Source organism: Phascolarctos cinereus, unplaced genomic scaffold (assembly GCF_003287225.1).
Source record: "Phascolarctos cinereus isolate Bilbo 61053 unplaced genomic scaffold, phaCin_HiC Scaffold_5;HRSCAF=322, whole genome shotgun sequence".
In the NCBI taxonomy this organism is placed as follows: domain Eukaryota; kingdom Metazoa; phylum Chordata; class Mammalia; order Diprotodontia; family Phascolarctidae; genus Phascolarctos; species Phascolarctos cinereus.
Window position 1 is genome coordinate 109,326,515 of NW_027555958.1, and position 24,966 is coordinate 109,351,480.

Sequence of the window (24,966 nt, forward strand, 5' to 3'; positions counted from 1 at the left end):
ATGGATTGAAGAGGATCCAATTAGCTGAGGTTTATGACTTTCTCTAGAAGCATTACATAGCTTATGATTAGGAGCTAAAAAGCTGGATGGTAAAAATGGCCCAAGGATAATTACTGCTGGACCATGAACAGTATAGGACAAATGAGAAATGGAGCCAAGGGTGAAGGACAGGATATTCTTTTTCTTTTTTTTTAAATTTTATTAATTTATTTTGATGTATCTACAATCACTTCCATATGCTTTTGAGTTGAAGATTTTTCTCTCCCCCTTCCTCCCCCTCCCCAAGAAGGCACACAATCTGATATAGGCTTTATATTTACATTCCTGTTGAACATATTTTCACATTAGTGAAGTTGTAAGTAAAAATTAAAACCAATAGGAGGAACCATCAGAAAGATGAAACAAAACTCAATGGAAGGTAAAAATAAGTGATAGCGATTTGACTTCCATAGTTCTTTCTTTGGATGTGGACAGCATTTTCCATCCCGAGGCCTCTGGAGATATCCTAGATCCTAGTAATGCTGAGAAGGGTTCAGTCTAACAATATTAGTCATCACATAACGTGGCTGTTATTGCGTACAAAGTCCTCTTGGTTCTGCTCACTTCACTCAGCATCACAACATATAAGTCTTTCCAGGTTGTTCTGAAGTCATCCTGTTCATCATTTCTTAGAGCACAATAGTATTCCATTACATTCATATACCACAACTTGCTCAGCCATTCCCCAATTGACGGGCATCCTCTCAATTTACAATTCTTTGCCACCACAAAAAGAGCTGCTATGAATATTTTTGTGCATGTGGGTCTTTTCCCATTTGTTTGATCTCTTTGGGATATAGCCCTAGAAGTGCTATTGCTGGGTCAAAGGGTATGCACATTTTGGTGCATAGTTCCAAATTGTTCTCCAAAATGGTTAGATCATTTCACAACTCCACCAACAATGCATTAGTGTTCCAATTTTCCCCCATCTTCTCCAACCTTTATCGTTTTCCTGTTTTGTCATGTTGGCCAATCTGATAGGTATGATGTGGTACCCTCAGAGTTGTTTTGATTTGTGTTTCTCTAATCAAGAAGGATTTAGAGCATTTTTTCATATGACTGTAGATGGCTTTAATTTCGTCATCTGAGAACTGTCTGTTCATATCCTTTGACCATTTATCAATTGGGGAATGGCTTGTGTTCTTATAAATCTGTCTTAATTCTCTATATATTTTAGAAATGAGGCCCTGATCAGAGAGAGTGGTTGTAAAAATTCTTTCCCAATTTTCTACCTTCTTCTAATCTTAGTTGCATTGGCTTTGTTTGTGCAAAAACTTTTCAATTTAATGTAATCAAAATTATCCATTTTGCTTTTCATAATGTTCTCTATCTCCTGTTTGGTCATGAATTCTTCTGTTCTCCATAGATCTGATAGGTAAACTATTCCTTATTCTCCCAAGTTTACTTATGGTATCAGCCTTTATATCTAAGTCATGATGAACCCATTTTGACTTTATGGTGTGAGATATGGGTCTATGCCTAGTTTCTGCCATACTCTTTTCCAGTTTTCCCAGCAGTTGTCAAACAACAAATCATAGTAAAAATCAATAATTTCATTCAAGAGAATGACAATAATGAGACAACATACCAAAACTTGTGGGATGCAGTGAAAGCAGTTCTTAGGGGAAGTTTTATATCTCTAAATGCTTACATAAATAAAATAGAAAAAGAGGAGATTAATGAATTAGGCATACAACTAAAAAAACCAGAAAAAGAAACAAATTAAAAATCCTCAATTAAACACCAAATTAGAAATATTGAAAACCAAAGGAAAAATTAAGAAAATTGAAATTAAGAAAACTATTGAACTAATAAATAAAACTAAGAGCTGGTTTTATGAAAAAAACAATAAAATAGATAAACCTTTGGTTAATTTAATTTAAAAAAAGAAGAAGAAAACCAAATTACTAATATCAAGAATGAAAAGGGAGAAGCTATCACCAAGGAAGAGGAAATTAAAACAACAATTAGGAATTATTTTGCCCAACTATATGCCAACAAATTTGACAATCTTAGTGAAATGGATACATATTTACAAAAATATAAATTGCCCAGATTAACTGAAGAGGAAGTAAAATACTTAAATAACCCCATCTCAGAAAAAGAAATTGAACAAGCCATTGATGAACTCCCTAGGAAAAAATCTCCAGGGCCAGATGGATTTACATGCAAATTCTATCAAACATTTAAAGAACAATTAATTCCAATACTATAGACTATTTGGGAAAACAGGTGAAGAAGGAGTCTTACCAAATTCTTTTTGTGATACAAATATGGTGTTGATAGCTAAACCAGGAAGAGTCAAAATAGAGAAAGAAAATTATAGACCAATTTCTCTAAAATATAGATGCAAAAATTTTAAACAAAATACTAGCAAATAGATTGCAGCAACTTATCACAAGAATAATACACTATGACCAGGTAGGATTTATACCAGGAATGCAGGGTTGGTTCAATATTAGGAAAACTATCAGCATCATTGAGCATATCAACAACAAAACCAACAGAAACCACATGATCATCTCAATAGATGCAGAAAAAGCTTTTGATAAAATACAACACCCATTCCTATTAAAAACACTAGAAAGCATAGGTATAAATGGAGTCTTCCTTAAAATAATAGATAGCATATATCTAAAACCTTCAGCAAGCATTATATGTAATGGGGACAGGCTAGAAGCATTTCCAATAAGATCAGGGGTGAAACAAGGATGTCCATTATCACCACTGTTATTCAATATTGTACTGGAAACCTTAGCTTTAGCAATAAGAGAAGAAAAAGAAATTGAAGGCATTAGAATAGGCAAAGAAGAAACAAAGCTATCACTCTTTGCAGATGACATGATGATATACTTAGAGAATCCTAGAGAATCAAGTAAAAAACTACTTGAAATAATAAACAACTTTAGCAAAGTTGCAGGCTATAAAATAAACCCACATAAATCATCAGCATTTCTATATATTACCAACAAAGCCCAACAGCAAGAGATAGAAAGAGAAATCCCATTTAAACTTACTGTAGACATTATAAAATATTTAGAAGTCTACCTCCTGAAACAAACCCAGGAACTCTATGAACACAATTACAAAACACTTTTCACACAAATAAAATCAGATCTAAATAACTGGAAAAACATCAGTTGCTCATGGGTAGGCTGAGCTAATATAATAAAAATGACAATCCTACCTAAGCTAATTTACTTATTCAGTGCCATACCAATCAAACTACCAAAAAATTATTTTATAGAGTTAGAAAAAATAATAACAAGATTCATTTGGAAAAACAAAAGTCCAGAATATCAAAGGAACTAATGAAAAGAAATGCAGGGGAAGGTGGCATAGCAATTCCAGATCTTAAATTGTATTATAAAACAGCAATCATCAAAACTGCTTGGCACTGGCCAAGAAACAGGAAGGTGGATCAGTGGAATAGGTTAAATATGCAAGACACAGCAGTCAATGACTATAGTAATCTATTGTTTGATAAACCCAAAGACCCCAGCTTCTGGGATAAGAACCCATGCTTTGAAAAAAGGACAGGATGTTCTTGACCCAATCCATAGGATCAGCTTTAAAACTGGATGGGTTGGGATGGGTGTCATGGACCATGCTGGCAATCTGGTAGAGCCAAGTACCACTGTGTTCTGTTGCCCATATTCACAATGGGAAGAAATGTTTGATTTCAATTAGAAGTTAATAAAGGTATAATAGTTTTCAATCCAAGTTCAGAGACCCCTCAAAAATCTATCCATGGAAAAATACATAAATCATGCCACATTTCTCACTAATTGTTTTGGTGGGGAAATATAGGTTTTTCTCATGATGTTATTTGTGTTAACATTTAATGGATTTGTTCATAAAGTATTAATACTTTATAAATTATTTAAAATTAATACTTAAAATACTAATAAATTAACAGTTTAAAAAGTCATCCATTTTAGTGTCTAATATGGTACACATTGATAGAACCAGGATTGACTGGAGCCTGCTATTATTAAATCTTCAGCATGAGCATTTATACTTTGGAAATTCTACAAAACAGGGCTTGATGTATTTTTTTGTTGCTTGTCTACACTTAAGATAGTGAGGGAGAAAATGTTAATAATGCAAATTAAACTTAAACATATAGTGTACCCATTATTTTTTCAGAGAACTAGTTGTTAAGCACTTGCCAGCACACCACTGGATATAACAATCTTAAACACAAGCTCTTTGGTGTACTCAATCATTTAAGAGTATAAAAGGGGCCTGCAACTAAAAAATTTGAAAACCACTCCAGGGGAACCTACGTCCCCGAGGCCACATATGGCCTTCTAGGTCCAAGAGCAGCCTTTTTACTGAATCCAAACTTCACAGAACAAATCCCCTTAATAAAAGGATCCATGCTGTAAAACTTGGACTCAGTCAAAAGTTTGCATCCAAGGACCTAACAGGCCACACGTGGCTTTGAGGCTGCAGGTTCCCCACCACTGCACTACACCAGAGGAACAGATGAGGATGGAGAATTTAGAGATTATAGAGAGTATACAGAACAGATTTAGGTAGGGTGACAGAGGCGGCATAAAGTTAGAGATGTTTATCTCAGGGGAGTATCACAGTACAATCATCGAGATAAAACAGTTTGAGGGAATCACTGCCACGTACTGGTTGGTGGATAAAGGAGAATGGAAATGGTAGTCATCAGGATTTAGGAGACAGATACACTGAGGGGACATCAATAAGATAGACATCAATAAGAATATATGCTTCGGCTAAAACGTGAGGTTGGATGTCTGTTCATATAGTGAGAAAAGATAAATCATCAGACACACCCATGATGCTTAATTTTAGCTTTCTAACTGGACGCTCTACTTATTACTCACTGATACTCAGTAAACTACTTAAATGCTCTAAATATCTGTTTCTTTCACTGTGACATAAAGATAAAAACAATGGGTAGGGTGCAGACATAATCGTGAATAGATGATATTATAGAAATATTAATTTTGCTATCATAATCATTATGAGAAAATTGTAATTAAAGTAATTTATTTCATGGTGTTCTACCTCTGAGCCTTTTCTGTTGGTTTGACAGGTACTTGCATTGGATTAGACTTTGAAAAAGGAAGGTTTCATAAGGTTCTGATCCTATTTACATTTCAGTTTTTCTGTGTTCATATAGATTAATCCCAAGCCAAATGTGTAATTGCTTTTCTATTGTATACATTAATTTCACTTGTCACAGAGGAGAACCAAATACTTTTCTATTAATCCTGTTGCATATTCTGTTTTTGCTATTATACTAGTTTGATAGAATAAGCAAAATCAAATTATGTTAATCTCTTTCCTAGGTCTTAAAAGTCAGCTGAAACTGAGAGCTCTTTAGGCAAAATAAAAATATATTTGAATGTCAACATGTACAAAACACTTAATTACATACCCTGCTTCACTGTATTTCACAATATGTTATATTTTTAATAGCCACTATTTCTGGAGCAACTACCATTTAAATCTTTAAATTCAAACCCTCTCATATATTAACATTTAAAGACTATACTTCATTGTCCTCTAGGGAACTGGCTAAATGTTAGATACCTTTTAGAGTATTATCTATAGGACTGTGCAATTTAGTCTTTACAGAGCAATTTTAACATAGTCTTTTTAAATTTAAGTATAAAGAACAAAATGATTTTAAAAATTCAATAAGCAATAATAAGACAAAATTTTACAAGGTGTATCCTTAAAAAAACAACAACCTTAAAATTATGGTAATTCTTAAATACCATGCTTTGATTCTTTCCTGTCTATAAGGGGAAACACTTCGGCTTGGCAGGAACTTTGGCTCACAGGATCTATTCTGGTTATTCTCTACTTGATTACAACTTTATGTCTAATGGATTATTACTACCATATGTCAAATCCTTGCTTCCATGGTAGCCTACAATGTTCTAGTTTAAACCTTGTCCTTTTATCTTTCAAGATTAAAGATGGTTTGGGAGTTGACTATTTCACAAGAAGAACCTTTAATTTTAGATAATTCTGTATTTTCATTTTTTTCTATTTTCCATGTCAGTATTATTAACATTAAAGTCAACTAAGGATATGGTGAATGACTGCTTCTCAAATCATGCTCTTACTATCTTCATTTCTAAATGTCTCATCACTGAATATGCTACTTTTGTCTCATTTTTGAATATACATGTAACAGTAAGGAGTTGGCTATCTTTCTGCACTTTTATTTCAAACTGATAACCAGTCAATCCAGAACTAAACATCTGTTGTACAATGTTCCTTTTGTCAAACACATCACTGATCTTGATATATCACAATGCCTCATACGCATATGCACAACTATGAAATTCATCCTTTTACCTGTTTCCTGCTTAAATTTTATTCTATTTCCAAAAAAGGGGGGAAGGGGAGGAACTTCTTTCAAAATTTTCATAAAGGCCATCTATAAACATTTTTACAGGATTAAGAGGGAATTAAACACACATGTGTGTGTCTATATACATATATACAGACACACACACATACATATATATGTATATATATAAAATTTTAAAGCAATAAAAATAAAATGTTTAGGAATCTATACTAGGACCCATTCAATGTACTGTCCCAAAATATATCTAATGTTCGTATTAATTTATAATTTGTAATATGCATGGTGATGGTAGTAGAGGAGCTACAAGAAACTCACAAAAGACTGTTTGAAGGCAAGTCTAGGCATCCTTAAGAAAAGTGAGGTTCTGTAATAGAGAAGCAGAACTGGGTTGGTCAGTCAGCAAGGATTTATTAAGTATCCACTATGTGCCACTATGTGTCCACTGTGCTAAGTGCTGGGGATACAAAGAAAGACAAAAAATAGGCCCTGCTCTCAAGGAGTTCACAATCTAATGAGGAAGCTAACAACTCTCCCAACTGGTAGGAAATAAAGGAACAATGAGAGTCTATGCAAGAAGCCATATTGTCTCCAGCTGGGTAAGTACATAAAAAGAACACTAGAGACACTTCTTGAAATTACATGACCTACGTGAGCTGCTCATTATTAATTGCTTTCTTGCTACATAAATAGAACATCTGCTTTTTCAGTCATATCTCATTGATGAAATCCTTTATGCCATTTCACCTACTGCAAAGAGGAATATTCTATAGCCTATTTGTGGTCAACATTGCCCTTCGAGTGATATGCAATGCTAATTCATCAAATAATATTCAGACTCATAGCTATACAGAATTACCAGAATACTGATTATAAAAAGATAGTCCTTTGTTTCAGGGAGAAATCCTGAGAGTAAGGAGGGAAGTCTTGAGCCTAGAAAAGAAGGAAGGAACTAGCATGGCCCTTTCAAATTCTTCCAATTTCATGGTGGTGGCTTTGATGTTCTATTTTCTTTTTTTTTTTCTTCTGGCTAGGCAACGGGGTTAAGTGACTTACCCAGGGTCACACAGCTAATAAGTGTTATATAAGAGGTCACATTTGCACTCAGGTCCTCATGAATCCAGGGCCGGTGCTCTATTCACTGTGCTATCTAGCTGCCTCTGATGTTCTATTTTCTAGCCAAATGAGGAAAATGATTCCATTCTAACTGATGGAGACATTTAATTATAGGAATTCTGACAACATATATATTATATGCAATCTAGTTTGGTCTCCTTATCTTATTCAATTACATTGAAGTTCACTATACATGTACAGTGTATGTTGAAGATTCATGACCAACTCTATAGGCTGTCTACCCAAAGTGGTGAAAGCCTACACAATAGCAGTCATCATTTGGTTTTTCCTATGTGGATAGCTATGCTAAACTCCTGTAGGACAGTCTCATCATTTAAGAAGTTCTTCAAATATTCTAAGACTTAATGTGAAGTATCATTCATAAATAAGAGTGCTTGGAAAACATCACCATTTTCAGGGAATCCCTCTTTGATTAAGTCTTCAAGATTGACATCATGACAATTGTAAATATTTTTGGCAATCACTTTCTTATGTCTCACTTGTTATAATAACCATAATCTTGGGGGAAAAATATTTGTGCTATTTCAAGGAATACTGTATGACTGACATATCAAAGAGTTACTTAATTATAGGAGACTCATTAAGGCAGTGTTTTGCTGGAACTAATTTTTTTTTTAAATAAATAACAAGCACAGTAAGATTTTGTATTCTCTGCACCTTTTAGTCAATTTAAATGTCATATGATATTTTTTGCAAAAGCCTTCCTACTCCCTTCTCATACTTTCCTCAAGGAAGCTGTGTATAAATCTATTCTCATAAACTATTGGAAAAATGGAAAATTAGAAAAATGATTAATGTTCTTGATCAATTTTTAGAGCTAGTTAAGTTCTATGATTGCTTCCCCCCCCCCAATCATTCAGTGTCATCTGTTCTTTCAAGGAATTTGAGGACTGATGCCTGGACGTTCAGAAAATTATACTGCATGAAGAGAGAGAGAGAGAGAGACACAGAGAGAGAGAGAGAGAGAGAGAGAGAGAGAGAGAGAGAGAGAGAGAGAGAGAGAGAGAGAGTGAGTGAGTGTGTGTGTGTGTGTGTGTGTGTGTGTGTGTGTGTATACACATGGTCTAATGCAACTGCTCTTCCCATGTTTTGTTTTCTTCTGTTAACAAGTCAACAAGCATGTATTAAATGCTTATTCTGTGTCAGGCAACGTGCTAAGCACTGGAAATAAAAATAGAAGCCAAAATAACAATAACAACAACAACAACAACAACAACAAAAGACCCTCCCATGAACTAGCACAGAGGAAACAGAAGTCCAGAGAGTCAAGAGGGGAGGCCAGAGAGGAATGAAGGAGGAACACTACTCGCCTCAGTGGCCATTAAAATGGAAGTTTCTCTTGTGCTTTTTTGACTTCCTCCAACCTCACCTTGGGGGCTGTGACGGTAAAGCCCAAAAGTGGAGGTTGCCATTGATACAGAAAATAATTTGTCACAGGAATTTTGATATTTCTTTTCCATTTTCAACTAAATTATTGTTTTGGTTCTGAAATAACCTCAGAATAATTTGAATTAACTTGTCTCTCACCAAGGTTTCTGTGAGTTCGTTTGTTTTTCCACTGTTTCTCCCTGGATCTTGGGGGCAATAGTTCTCTGTTTGGGAAGAAGATCAAATGCTTGCTACCTGAGGGAACTGGAGCAATTTTTGTCTCATTGAAGGGATTTGTTTACATCAATTAAACTTGATTAGGAAATGGTGATGGTTTATTGAGATATGTTATACAGGTATCTGTTAACTTAATGATGTTCCATTTTTCAGCATCAATAGCTAATTTAAATAGGTCAGGTTGGAGATTACTCAACTGCAGACCTTATAGTCTTTTCATTTTTATTTTTCTTCTAATTTGTTACTGCTGCGAATTATTTATCTAAGTTGATGATCTAACCATTACACAGATAGCTAATTCAAAATGATATATCAGTAGTCAAGCATTTCATATACATCAATTTTATTATCTATATTAGTTGGTGTTCATGATTTCTAGCACTTCCTATCTTTTTCTGAAACTTTTCATGACATATATGCATAAGGCTTCTTTTATATGGTTTGCAAGCCATAAATCTTTCTTTTGAACCGTGTTTTCCAACATGTTTTTCCACAATCTTTTTGTTGTTATTCAGTCGTTTCAGTCATGTCTGACTATTCATGACCCCATTTGAGGTTTTCTTGGCAAAGACACTAGAGTGGTTCGCCATTTCCTTCTCCAGCTTACTCTACAGATGAGGAAACTAAGACAAACAGGGTTAAGTGACTTGCCCAGGGTCATAATTAGTAAGCATCTGAGGCCATATGTGAACTCAGGTCTTCCTGACTCCAGACCCAATGTTCTATCCAATGAGCCACCTACCTGTTCTATGTGCCTATGTCCACTTCTACAATTAAATTATTAAAGTATATATCGATTACCGTTAGGGAGCTTAACTGAGTGTTCAAAGAAGTTTCTCTGCCTTATAATCCTTTGAAATAGATATCAGTACATAGACAGAAATTATCTATGTGGTTTTCTTAAAAGCTTAATTGATTTTATTGCTTTTATATTACAAACATTTAGAGATTATTTCCACTCTCTGAGAGTTCTTTTCAAACAATATATAACAATGAAGCTTAACTAACAATAGAGTAACCTCAGTTTAACTTGCATGAAACATTCCATATCTGTTAAAGTGCTCCCCATTTTTAAATTTTTTAATTAACAGAAATCTATTTTCTCCCCCATCCCAATGAATGTCTCCCCCCCAAAAAAAAAATTCCTGGTAACAAATAAAGCAAAACAAATTCCATTACTAACTGTATACAAATTCAAAGACACCCATACCCACACACCTATATATCTACCTATGTCTCATTCTGCTTCCTAATCATCTATCACCTTTTGGTCAAGAGGTCAATGATACGAGTCATCATCAGTCCTCTAGAATCATGGATGGTATTCACAGTCTTGATCAGAGTACTCACTAATTTCAAAAATTTTTTGTCTTTAGAGTATTGTATCATACAAATTTTTTCTCCTGATTCAGCTGATTTCATTATAAAAGTCCTCGAAAAATTTTTTATATAATATTTATGTTATAGCATAAATTACTCTGCTTGTTTTGCTTACTTCACTTTTCATCAGTTCATATATAAATCTTTCCTGGTTTTTTATTAAACTACACTACTAGCCATTTTCTACAACACAACAGGATTCTACCACATTCATATACTGCAGCTTATTCAGCCATTCCTCAACTGATGGATATTCCTTTACCTTCCAGTTTTTGTGCTACTAAAGAAAGGGTTCCTATAAATATTTTTGCACCTATGGGACCTTTTCCTATTTCTTAGATTTCTTTTGAGCATAAGGCTAAAAGTATTCTATCTAGGTCAAAATTGCAAATTACTTTCCAGAATGGTTATACCCATTCAATGCATCAAGACATCTGTTTTCCCATAGCCCCTCCAACATTTGTCATTTTTGTCATCTTTGCCAATTTGGTGGGTGTGAGGTGGAAAGATTTGCTTTAACTTTCATTTCTCCATTTAGTGATGATTTGGAACATGTTTTCATATGACTATAAATCGCCTGGGTTTCTTCCCTCAGTATTGCCTCTTCATATCCTTAGACCATTTATCAGTTGGGAATGGTTCTTTATTCTTATAAATTTGGATGAATTCCTTACGTACCTTGGAAATTAGACCACAGAAATGAGACCTAATGCAGAGATTTTTATTGAGTTGTTTCCCTTTGTTTAAGATTTGTGCAAAAACTTTAAAACTGTATGTCATCAAAAATTAAAACTAACTGAAAAAAGAGCTCTGTGTTTAATCACTGCTCTATTACTTGAACGCCACTATATACCCAAAAATATGAACTAATGATATAGGAGTTGGACAGTATATAGGAGATATTCTGTACTTTCAGTTTCTTCCTCTGACAATGCTTACTGTACCAAACTTCTTCCTAGCTTTGTTGTAAAAGTCTCTTTAAAACATTTCTATTGGGTACAGGTCCTCATTAAGGACTTCACTTTTCTACCAAATGCAGTTAGTCACACCAGTATTGTGAGCAGGATTCTGAAGAATATTTTCATGGGTCAGTTGCCTATCTCCTAACGTAGCATTAATTATAATCATTAGGAAAAAGAAATACTATGTACCAAATTGTTTTGAGATCTAGCATAAGACCAATATCACAATAAGTTCCAAAGGGGCACATTAGCTAATATTAGCTAGATATAAATGGTCACATCATCAATCTAGGGAAACAAACAAAAAAAATGACCAATTAAATCTCTGGAGAGAAGTTGAATAACAAGCGATGGAGGAGATCATAAAAGTGTTATTCATAAAAATCATAACTATGTACATGTACTTAGTGCTTTAACATCTAAAAAATACCTTTATCCCAACAGCCCTTTAAAATAGATGATTTTAAAATAAGGAAACTAGTCTTTTCTGGCTCTGCAATCATCAGGGAACCCATGAAGGGTGGCAAAAAAAAAAAAGCAAGTCCTTAAGTTTACCCTGGATTGTACCCATTGGGGGAAGATGGGATTATGGATGCAAGTAATTTTGAGCAGTTTTTACAACAATGAATCAAAGTAAACAGAAAGTGAAACCTCAGTGGCTGTCATAACCAGTGAGAGAAGCAAGAGTAAGATAACCATAATGTCAGAGGTGCCATTTTCTAAAAGGTATTTGAAGTACCTGACAAAGAAATGTTTAAAGAAGAACAATCTTCGGGATTGGCTGTGGGTGGTGGCCAAAAGCAAGGAGAGTTATGAATTACGGTACTTCCAGAAGAGGAGGATTAAACCCTCTTGGGTCTGGAAACGTTTCGTATATGATCTTGAATAAAACTTGAACCAAAAAAAAATAATAATAAGCAAACTAAGGCTTGGTCAAAGAGGTTAAGGACTTGCACAGAGTCATATTGCTAGAATATATCTAAGGTAGGACTTGAATTAAGGTCTTTTGCTTCTTTCTACTATAAGTCTTCTGGACATAGAAGTAATAAACTAATTTTTCTGATATTTACCTAAAATTTTCATTAGCTTTCCATACCTTAAGGTTTTGAATTTTATATTTCAAATATCACAATTAACTCATTTGTGGATCATAACCTATGGAAACGGTGTAAAAAAAACCCTTCTGGAAACTCTCTACAGAAAAGCATATTGATGCTTCCACAAGTCAGTTATTCTGTGGTATTGAGAGATTAAATGCTTTGCTCAGGATTTCTGATTGTAGGTATAACAGGCAGAACTTGAACTCAGGTCTTCCTAACTCTGAGGCAGGCTCCATTACACCATGACATTTTCCACCAAAATAACTTTGACACATATATTAATACATCAACAGAGATTCAGCTTACATAATAGCTACTACTGTTGTCATTTGTACTTAACTAGCCTCTTATCAGACATCTTCAACTTCATAACAAAATGGTATATCTTTCAAAAAGGAAATAATGCTAAATATTACAATGTCCATTGCTGCTCAATTCTAGCTTGGGTGAATGCTGACAAACATATCAGAAACAACAGGCTAGGGCAGATTTTGGCCATCCTACTGCCTCCTGAACTCTCTAATAGAACAAAAGTTCTTGTAGCACAGAAGGGAGTTCCCACACAGAAACTTCTACTCTGTCTCATGAGTCAAGTACAACAACACTCTTATAGGGAGTAAGCCAGGAATACTCTGCTACTATGCCTAGATTCACTACAGAGACTGCACTAGAGATCATGACCAAATAAGATACCAAGAGGTTATATAAAGACTGCATGAAAGAAGAATGTGATATTATTCGACTGTATAAGAATAGATGTACTATCATATATGTCTGTTTTTTACTTTATTTTTTAAAATTTAGATCATAAATTCTCTGTGAACAAGACCTTATTACATCCCAGTGTTGTTTATCACAGTACTTGGTATATAGCAGGAACACAGTAACTAAGGGGGGAAAGCACAAAAACATTGAGTCTCTAGTAGCTGGAGACGTTAAACATGTAAATGATTAGCACATAATTTTTTACACAATGGAAGATATCACGGCTGACAACATCAGCATATTCCAAAGAGGTCAATGTAGAGGATAAAGTTTCATGATTACAAAAATATTTATAGCAGGACTTTTTGTAATAGTAAAGTACTAGAGGAAAATTGGGTACCTGTCACTTGAAGAATGTAGTATGTGCAAGTAATGGAATATTACCACATCATAAGAAATGACAAATATGAAGAATTTAGAGAAACTTGGCCAAGACTTTAATAAATTGATGCAGAATAAGCAGACCCAGCTGAACAATTTTCACCTAATACAATGGAAAGCAAAATGATACAGAAATAATTTGGGAGTCATAGAGACAAATCTGACTTCAGAGAATTTGTGAAGTGCCCAGCATTTATCACAAAGGACTGGTGAACGACAGATGCACGATGGAGCGTGGATTGTAAGACAGGGCCAATGTGTTTAGGTCTCTCAATGGCTCCTCTCCCTCCACCCTAGAGGAAAGGAGCCTAAACTGATTATTAACAACTGATAATAATTTATCAGGAAACCCTTACTGTTTGCGTTTCTGTAAGCATTTCAAAAGAGAATACATGGAACATTTTTTTTAAAAATCTAAATCTTTACTTAATGGAATTTCAAATATTATAGAATCCAAGTAGAAGAAAATTTTATCTTGTTTATTTCTTTGAGGTTTAGTATTTCATAATATTTCTCAACTAATACCATGTAAGTGATCACATATGCCATTCATGCATAGGGACAATTCAACTTCATTACACCAGTGATCTCAATTCCATTAAAAAAAAAAAGCATTCCTTGCTAATGTTGTGCGTGTGTGTGTCTGTGTGTCTGTGTCTGTGTGTCTGTGTGTGTATTCATTCCAGTGGGTTTATATGTTCTTTTCCAAGTCATCAGGCTAAGTTTACATATAGTTTAATGACATTTTAAAAGCTAGTAAAAGCAGATGTAAATGCAAGTGTTATTAAACCTTATTCTACATTAAGGACTTTTAAAAGGATGCCCTGTATTTTTAAAAGACTCACATAAAAGAATGGGGAAAGGCATTTTATCTTTGAACTGGCTTTTCATTAAAATTGACATTTAATGCTCTTCATAGTCTGGCTCCAGTCTACCTTTTCCAGACTTATTTCACATTGTTCCCTTTCACACATTCTACATTCCAGGCCACACTGTCTCACTAAGGTGTTCTTCAAACAATATTCCCTCTGCTGTCTCCATGCCCAGAATGCACACCCTCCTCACCACTAACTCTTAAAATTCTTAGCTTCCTTCAAGGCTCAACTGAGAAGCCTTTTCTATCCCCCTAGTTGTAAAGCCCTCTCTTGGTAGTTGTATAAATGACCATATTGCCTAGTGAAATGTAAGTTCCTTGAGGGCAAAAAATAGTTTTCATTTTGCTTTTGTATTCCCTATCTTTGGGCATAGTAGGTACTTAATAAATGCTTGTTGAATTGAATTGATTTTCCAGTGATTTGTGAATGAGTGGAGTGGTCCCTTTCAACATCTGTGCTCCTGTGACCTATATATATTTTTCAAAAATCTATATTCAAACAGTATTCATCTAATACATAAGTATACAGTTGTTAATAATGAATTAAAACAAATTTTACATGAAACTGTTAGCTATGAAACTCACATTAATAAACTGCTTTGTAGGATTCCTAATTTAAAATTTTACAATAACAAGGCTTAAAGTAAGATATAGCCCTCAGTAAGTACATTTTTGTTGTATATGAATTTTATTACTCTAGCTTTCAAAAAATACCATTTATTCATTTATTCTTATAGGAAACATTAAGCAGCAACACAATGGAAGTCGTTCATTAGGATGTCAGCACACAAAGCAAGGGGAAGCAGATGCATTTTCACCTCTATAACTTCTTCAGGCATCCACAAGCCCATTGACTGCATTTGGTGGATGACTGAGAGATACACTTACAGATATGGTTTACGTTTCTTTACAATAAAAAAAACCCATAAGATCATTCAAGAGAGATCCTAGAACAATGTAGCTTTCCTCCATCTACATTCCTTACATGAAGCCATTAAAGAATTAAGTGTAAAGAGAATAAAATACAATGATATCTAATTTGTACAACCTTCCAAGGAGCTCATTTTGAAAACTATGAGGAAAGTAGACAAGGAATCATCTCCAAAGGAAACTTCACAATATTATTTACCTACTCAAGTAGAATATTATTTAAAAATTACTAAACCCATATCTCTCTACTATGTGCCTTAGAGTGATACATAACAGGGAACAGTTATATCATAATGCTTTAAATTCCAGTGAATGAAACTTAGCTTAATAGCCCATCCTGCTAAACCAATCTTACACTTATCCTTCATTCAGGACTCATCATTTGTGAAGTCATCTAACATGATATCATACTGATCACAGTATCTGTAAACCTCTGTGTCATCCTGTCTTACACACAGGAGCTCCTTACCAACTGATGGCTCTCCCTACTCCAATTCATCTCTGTTCAGCTGTAGAACTGATTTTCCTAAAACGTAGGTCTGACCATTTGATTTCCCTATTCAACAAACTCCAGTGGCTCTCTATATTGCTTCCAGGATCAAATAGAAAACCTTCTGTTTGTTTTTTTTAAGTCCTTCATAACCTGGTCCCTTCCAACCTTTCCAGTTTTATACCTTACTCTCCCCTCCACATAAACTGCAATATAATGCTACTGTCTTCTTTTCTTTTATTTGAACACAACACTCCATCTATGACTAAACATTTTCAATAACCACCCCCAATATGTGAAATGGTTTCCTTCCCCATCTCCATCTTCTAGTTTCCCTGGATTCCTTCAAATCTCAATTAATGTCCAACCTTATTTAAGAAGCCTTTTCCAGTTTTCCTTAATATGAAGCCTTACTCCAACATTACCCCTAACTGATCCCAAATATATTTCATTTGTATATAGTTATTTGCATGTTATCTTCCCCTATTACATTATGAATGCCTTGAGGCAAGGGTTTGTTTTTGCATTTCTTTTTATCTCCAATGCTTAGCACAGTGCCTAACACATAGTAGGCACTTAATAAATGCTGGCTGAATGATGGACTGACTCTAATCATCCATTTAAAATGCATCTAATGTCAATCCTTCTACCCACAGATACTAACAATCACCATGATGATAATATTCTGCCAAAGTCCTGGGTGATGTGCTTATGAACCTGATTTCTTAAAAGTTGTCAATTAAGAATAAGCTCCGGAAAGTCCAGCCAAAGAAAGAAAAGGCATGGGATAGAGGCTAGTAGACTATGTCTTTTGTCTAATTACCAGAAGGTTAGCCATAAAGTGATCAAACTGCCTTGGCCACAGTACCTTATGAAATTCATTCACTACAATTAGCAGTACTTTAATCTATGCTGGTAAATGGACTACCAATTTTGATAAAATCACAGATCTTATTAGGTGAGAAAAGCAAAAGGAGAAATATTAGTAAGACAAATACTAACAATATTCTCTATAGGACCAGACCTATAATTTCCTCACTTCAAGGAAACTCTTTGGTTTGTTAACACCCGCCATTGATGCACATTAGAACAATTATTTCTTCAGTTTAGGAAGTTCCTTGGTATATAAACTACCTCCATTAATGCAGGTCAACATGACATCTGTAACATAAAAGTCTTAAGAGAATTGCCTGTGGTATGAAAAACCAAAGTGCTGTGTGTGTGTGTGTGTGTGTGTGTGTGTGTATAAAAAACCACCCAGTCACAGTAATATGAAGCATGAATTCAGGCTATCCTAACTCCAAGGCCAGGCTACCTACTCTACTAATGATACTACTACCCAATTTTAAAGGTTACACTGAGATTTGGATGTCAATACTGGCCTCTACTTTAAACCTAGTATTCACTGTTAATAAGCAGTTTGCAACTTCACTTTCAATGCAAATTTTAAGAATAGTCAGACTAGGGGCAGCTGGGTGGTGCAGTGGACAGCGCTCCAGCCTTGGAATCAGGAGGACCTGAGTTTAAATCCAGCTTTAGACACCTGACACTTACTAGCTGTGTGACCCTGGGCAAGTCACTTAAGGAGAGAGAGAGAGAGAGAGAGAGAGAGAGAGAGAGAGAGAGAGAGAGAGAGAGAGAGAGAGAGAGAGAGAGAGAGAATAGTCAGATTACATTTTGGTAAATTTATTTGCAACTCTAAATTGTGATTCTTAAATATATTTGGCCTTAAAGTCTCGAAATTTTGCTGTAGGAGCCATTTTCAGTTCCAGGTGATATGACTCTCTTCTCATAACACCATATTAACAAAGAATTTTTTCTCTAAATTCATACTTTAATATTTCTTATACTGACCTGATGCTAGCAGACTTCGCTTTCAAATCATTCCATCTCTGGTTCATATCATCTAGTCGATGTTGGAGCATAGCAGCCTCATCTGAATTTCCCAAAGCTTTTACCATATTCTGCCTATTTCCATCAATATTTTTAAAGATGTCATTGTGGGCATCAATTTCAGCCTGTATGTCCTATGAAAATAAGAAAATAAAAATACAAATGTTAAATACTAGTGTGTTAATGTTACCTGTGACCAATAAACACAGTTGCGTGTGCATGTGTGTGCGCGCGTGTGTCTGTGTGCGTGCGCGCATAACTAAATTTTTACTGGTTTCTTATCAAAGTATTTCCCTTTATAACATACTAAATTCAATGACTGACTTTTTTTTTAAAAGGTTCTTCCTTGGAAAATTACAGAATTCAACACCTACCTGTTTCAGCAGGATTTCAAAAATAAACAATGGATTTCTGATTTTTACTTGTTTAAATTATTTCAAAGACAGAGCCTTTCAGGTTCTATGTGAAGTTGGGGATTTGTTCCTGTTGTTTTTAATGTTGTACTCTTCATAATTTCTAATTTTAACGACGACCCCAAATCATTTAGCTTTATTTTGTTACAAAAGTTAAACCACTAATTCTCATAAAAAAGAAATAGCTACTCATTCTGTCCTTTACACACATTCTTTTAAGTGTGTTAAGGTCTTCTAATAGACACTATAAAATTGCATAATTTTATAGTGCTGCAAAGCAAGAATTAAAGACATACCTAAAAGTCTTTTGTTTAGACTCTATATAATATGTAAAAAGCCCTAAGAAAGAGCAAGAAAACTTTTCACTTATCTCCTTTCTCTATTAAGGGAATACTAACTTAATTGCCTCCAATGATAGCTGGATACTAATTTTTCTTTCTAAATGAAATATAACAAGCTGACTGGAAATGCGACATTTTGGATTTAAGCTGATTCCTTTTAACATTAGGCTTCTTAAAGAGAGCAAGATGTAGGATGACATTTCAAATTGAAAGAATCTCAGAAGTCAATTAGTATAAATTATTCATTTTCAGATGAGAAAACAGGCCCCAAGGGAATTCAATAGCTTGCCCAAGGCCATACAGGTAGTGTCAAAGCTAGGATTTGAACTCACATCCTTTGACCCCAAATCCAATGCTTCTTCGACTGAAAAACATTATTAAGGTTGTTCAAAGAAGATCATTACATAAACTTTCTTTAATTCATTTTTTTTTAACAGCACTTCTCTAAGAACAACTTTGGGAGCCAAGATGGCAGAGTAAGCAATAAATCGCCAGAATTTTCCCATATTCACCTCCAAACAACCACAAAATAGCACCCCAAAACAAACCCTGGAACAGCAAAACCACAGGATGAAACAATCTTTTAGCCTAAGAAACTTGGAAGATTGGCAAGAAAGTCTCATTTGGGTAAAAAAAAAACCTGGAAAGACTTGTATGAACTGATACAAAGTGAAATGAGCAGAACCAGGAAAACGTTATACACAGTAACAGCAATATTGTGTGATGATCAACTATGAATGACTCAGTTCTTCTCAGACACACAATGATACAAGACAAGTACAAAAGACTCATGAAAGAAAATGCTATCCACATCCAGATAAAGAAATGATGGACTCTGAATGCAAACTGAAGCATATTTTTTTTAATTTTTCACAGTTTTTTTTTCCTCTTTTGATCTGTTTCTTCTTTCCAACTGTGACTAATATGGAAATAATGTTTTACATGCTACCACATGCATAACCTATATCAAATTCCCTACCATTTTAGGAAGACAGGAGGGGATGAAGGGAAAGAGAAAAATTTGGAACTCAAAATCTTGCAAAAATGAATGCTAAAAATTGCCCGGACATGTAATTGGGGGAAAAATAAAATACTATTAATCATAAAAAAAAGAGTACTTGTTTAAAATGGCCCTCAAGAACCACTAAATCACAGTAACACCACATACAACCTCACATTTTCCTTAGAAATTGAGCACTGCAAGAACATGCTGAATTTTGTTATTTTTTACTTTTTGTTACTTTTACTTAGGCAAGATACCATCCACTGCTATCCACTGATAGATCAAAAAATAAGGAATCATGAAGACTACTGTATCTTTTTGGGAGACTGAAAGAGTATGCCATCAGTATTACACTGATTGCCAAATCAAAATCAAAGACTGGCTGAATGGTGAGATTTCTACTTAATTTATACATATATATTTGTGATGACATAATGTATCTAATCAAAGAGACAAAGAAAGCCAAAGAGATAGTCTAGAGATTTACTGAAGGGACCATAATAATATAATCAAGAACTTATAACACAGGATTGAACAGCATGAAATATAGTTATTCCAGTAAAAAATTTCGGCTGACCATGGTTCTATGGCATGGTCAAAAAGCCAATGGCCCTTTCAGAAAATGGCTGGTGATGTTAATGATAGGACAAATTTTTCAACATCTTAAGGTATAAAAGATTATTTCCACTAGCTTTATCATTTCAATGACAACCCTGAATGCATAATCACATAATCAAAATCTCAATCAGTAGTCTTATTGTCAAACAAAAGGAAAACATTTTAAGCTTTCTTAATTGAGTTTTAAAATATTCCATTTTATCTTTTTAAATTTAGCTTAAAGAAAGAGAATTGTACATACAAACTGTGTACTATACAATATAATTATGTTTTATAATACATGATGATCATAGAGTGAATTTAAAATTTGGCAATGAGGGCAAAGTGCTTTTTAAGAAAGAACCAGTTATGCTATTTAAACTATGTAATGTGGGAACGGTTTGATAATTCCTATTTAGATACAAAGATTTAGAATTAAAAAAAAAACACAACTTAGAAGCAATCCGCACAAAGATAGATCTCGGGTAGGATTAATTCATTCTTTTCCTCTTTGTTTAGATTTTGTTTATTTTTGTATGGTACGTTTACTCAACCCTACATGTCATTAATAATGTTTTCTTCTGATGGGGTCCTGACCTTTTTCCTGAAGGTGAAGAAGTGGTCATTCCTTAGAAACAACTTCCTTGCTACATCCCAAAGCTCAGACCAAACAAACAAAATTAGCTATTAGAGGAAAATAAATTTACCATTCCTTTGCAAAAAGCAAACAGGAATTCACAGTGTAAGAGTGATTATGTAAACTCAAGGGATCACTCATTTGTTACTCATTCCCCAGAGTTCTCTAGTTTTGAATATAGGAAGATATATTCTTATAAAGGAATATAGAAGACCTTAGAACATCTAAATGTTACCCATATGAAAAACACATAAAAAATCATTTGGCTTAATATGAGACACAACATGGTTTCCAAAGTAAATATGCTTATGGGACAGTTCTCAGTGCTGATTTTGGGGGTTGTGTAAGATTATTTGGTCAACTCGGTGACAATGAAAATGAATAGACACATTAGTTGACTTATTTCCATCACTATTATACAGGTTTTAACCTCACTTTTCACAACTATGGCCAACAATTCTTGGCAGACTATAGCAACCATTACCACTTGAGCCACAAAAGCTTAAAGCTGAACTTCTTTACTAAGAGGTTTTTTTTCTTTCCTGTTAGTCTAATTAATGCTCATCTCTGTCCCAATACAGTAAACAAAACAGTGAATAAGATCAGAGTATGTCTATTCTACCTCCCAATTAATTTAAAACTACATAATCTGATTATAAAAAAAAAATTGAATCTGTTAAGAATAAGCCAAAAAAAAAAAAAACACAGGTCAAATCACATTATAAAAATAACCAATCCAGCAGAGGTCTTGTGGTAACAAAAATAAAAGCAAAATAAATTTCCAAACTCCAAAGAGTAGCCCAGTTATTTGGCATTTCAATTCAATAAAATCTAGTATAAGAAAAAATTTGAAATGTCCTTTTAAAGTACTACTGTTAATAAAAAATATAATAATAGTTAACATTTATAAAGCACTTTAAGGTTTATAAATAATAGCATATTTTATCTTTCCAACTATCCTGAGAGGTAGATGTAGTTTTTATCCCTATAATAACACAAATGAGGAAACCAAGACAGACAGGTTAAATAATTTGTCCAAGGTCACACAGCCACTAAGTATATAAGGATAAATTTGAAACTCATCTTTCTGACTCCAAGTTTACCACTATATTCACTGCAACACCAAACTACTTAGTAGACTAAGTAGATTTGACCTTATTTTAGTATAGTAAAAACATATTTCACGTACTTCATATTTAAGTTTTTAAAATAGTCCTTATATTTATCAAATTTTAAGCATTAGGGTGAGACAACAAATTAAGCTCATAAAACAACTATAAAGCTTTGGGGGGGGGGGTGGCCTAGGGAGGAAGACACAAGTTTGCCTATCTTATACAGGTTAGAAATCCAGTAGGACCTCTTGCAGCTTGAAAGTTTTAACATACTCTGTTTTTCTAGCCTGAGCCAGTTTTTGTCCCCCTTCAGACAGTCTGGTGGTCCTCCACTCCTGGGGGCTCACCACATTGGAGCCAGCCTTCCTTGTGGACACGCTGGCTTTAGTCCTACTACAACTCAAAATTCCTGAGTTCAGGCAATCCCCCAGTCTCAGCCACTCAAGCATAAGGGAATAAAGGTATGTTTCATCACGCCTATCTAGTGGGTATTATTCTTAAGGAACTTCTTTTCATATATACTTCATAATCCCATTAGATTTCAAATGAGGTATTAAAACTTCCAACCACAAGCTTAACACATTCAATTCCCATTAAATTTGAACCAGTACTGCTACGGGAAACATTTGGCTTCTTCTATAAACTACTCATTCTATCTGGAAAGGAGTCCATTCCATTGATGAAAAGAACACATACTATATTTTTCCTCTTAAAGGATTATATTTAGTTGAATTATCAGGATAATTTCAACTGATTTCTTTAAACCAGGATGGGACAGGGTGTTCATTCATTCAATTAGCTGAGTTCTGTCTTTTCCCCAAATAAATCTGAACTTTTTATGGTTTCCTTATCTACAAGGCTGGGGTCCTGCTGTTGTCACTTTAGGAGATTTCAAAAGGATTCTCCAAGAGAATACTGCTACTTAGGCAAAGAAGCCCTTAAAGAGAATGGCAATTACCATAAATCAACTAGTGGTGGAACTGCAGATATTAAGACATTAAGTTACTTGAAAATGTCATTCAGATGGAACTGCCTATCATCACACCTACTATGATTACTATGTAAATGGATCAAGACGTACACAAACCCAAGCAGCTCAAGGGTGACAGTACATTAATTATCATTAAAGTCCTCAGATTCCTTCTTTCCAAAGTATTTTCAAGGGGAATTTAATTACTTCAAGTCGGAGTGGGCAATAAAATTGACTCATCAGTTGGATTCAGAAGAGATGCTTTGGTGCAAAATTCTGCCAAGAGCCAAATCCCATTTTAAATTTTTATTAAAATACTAGCAATGGCCTAAGGGACTGGAAAATGGCCTGGAACATTTGGCCATACCCACATATTTTATGTTATCCTCTCTTTAATAGCTAGCATTTCTATCACAATTTAAAATATGCAAAGCCCTTTATATATACTGCCTCATTTGATCCTCACAATGCCCATGTAAGGTTGGATCCTGTTATTAGCCAAAATTTACAAATGAGAAAACTGAGGCACAGAGAGATGAAATGAGGTGTCTTGCCAAGGCATCTGAGACAAGATCTGAACTCATGTCTTTCTGACCCCAAGTCCAACACTCTATCTACTGCACTCTTCATTTAAACTTTTTTGGGGGTAGATTTAATTCAAACCAACAAATGTTTATCAAATGCTTACGGTATGGGGTGTGATAAGGCGAAAACTTCTGAAGCAGGTATGAAAATTAAAGTAGCTAAGAGTTATCTTTCTAGCAGCTAGATTACTGAAACTGGAAAAAAAAAAAGCCAACACAGACAAACCCACTTAAGTGTAATGTGATTCTATTTTTGCATATGCAAAAGCTGTCATTCAGCTTCTGGGGTTACCATCTGGCTTCTGCATTATAACCATAGCCCTCAGTCTTTTCTTCCAAATGGCATTAGTGTTTCCGGAGTTAGAGCTGGGGGAGGTGCTTCTTTTGTGAGGTGGGAGAAGGGTGATATTCATAAGGCAGAAACCCTTTCCATAACACCAGTCTTCCTGGCAATGCATCAATAAAGCACGAGGTGGGCAACTTTTTAAAAATGGATGATTTTTTAAAAAAGAGTTGGTTTGGGGGTAACTATAACTGCATTCACAAGTGCAAGTCAGCAAAGGTGGTTCTAATATTCACCTACATTCTATAAAGGAGCCCGATACAAGAGACACAAAGATATAGGCAAATTCGACGCGCTAGGAACTGAAGCGACATCTCCTTTGGCTCTTGTGCTTAAATTAAAAAAAAAAATACTCTGAAAAAGCATAAGACAGTGGATTTTCTTTTAGGATTTTATTTAGAAGGAAAAGGGAAAAAAATGAAAAATGCAAGGATCCTGTGAGTTACAAAGAGTAAAAACATACTAATATCACTTTTAAACTGTGGATTCACGGCCTGAAGGCCAAGATAGTGAGAGTGGTAAAGCTTACAAATCTCTGGTATCTGACCTAGGCTCTTAATACTAATAGCAGCAATTACAGTACAAAAGTCCAGCTACTGCCCCCCATTATTGACTCTCTGGGGGACTGAGTATAATGAATTATTCATGAAACACATGCAAGAACACCTATTAAGGCAGAAAAAGACACACAGACAAGCTAATAAACCCCTTTGTTGTCATAGTTTGTCACCTGCTGTTACCAGCTGCCATGAAGAAGGCATTTGCACCACCCCGACAACTCCTCCATCCCACCCCCCTCCTTCTAAACGATGAACATGTTGTACAGGACCCATCTTTCACTCCCTGGAATTTCAGTGCTTAACAACATATTAAAGAAAGGACAAAGACCACATACTACTTCAAACATAATCCCTTCTACTGTACAATATTTAGAGAGAAAAGTATATGGGAGGTGTGACACCTATGATCTCTATCCCTAGCCATATTTCCCAATTCCACAATGTTCTTCTGTTCTAAATATTAATAAGAGGTGCAATTAGTTTGGC

At 34.7% G+C, this 24,966-nt stretch overlaps 1 protein-coding gene across 1 annotated transcript in view; it reads right to left on the reverse strand.

Annotated features, from left to right (window-relative positions):
- Nucleotides 1-24,966, reverse strand: part of UTRN (utrophin) — a 526,271-nt gene that overhangs the window by 193,683 nt on the left and 307,622 nt on the right. The window contains 1 exon segment of the mRNA XM_020972489.2: nucleotides 17,882-18,054. Coding sequence (XP_020828148.1) covers nucleotides 17,882-18,054 — 173 coding nt within the window.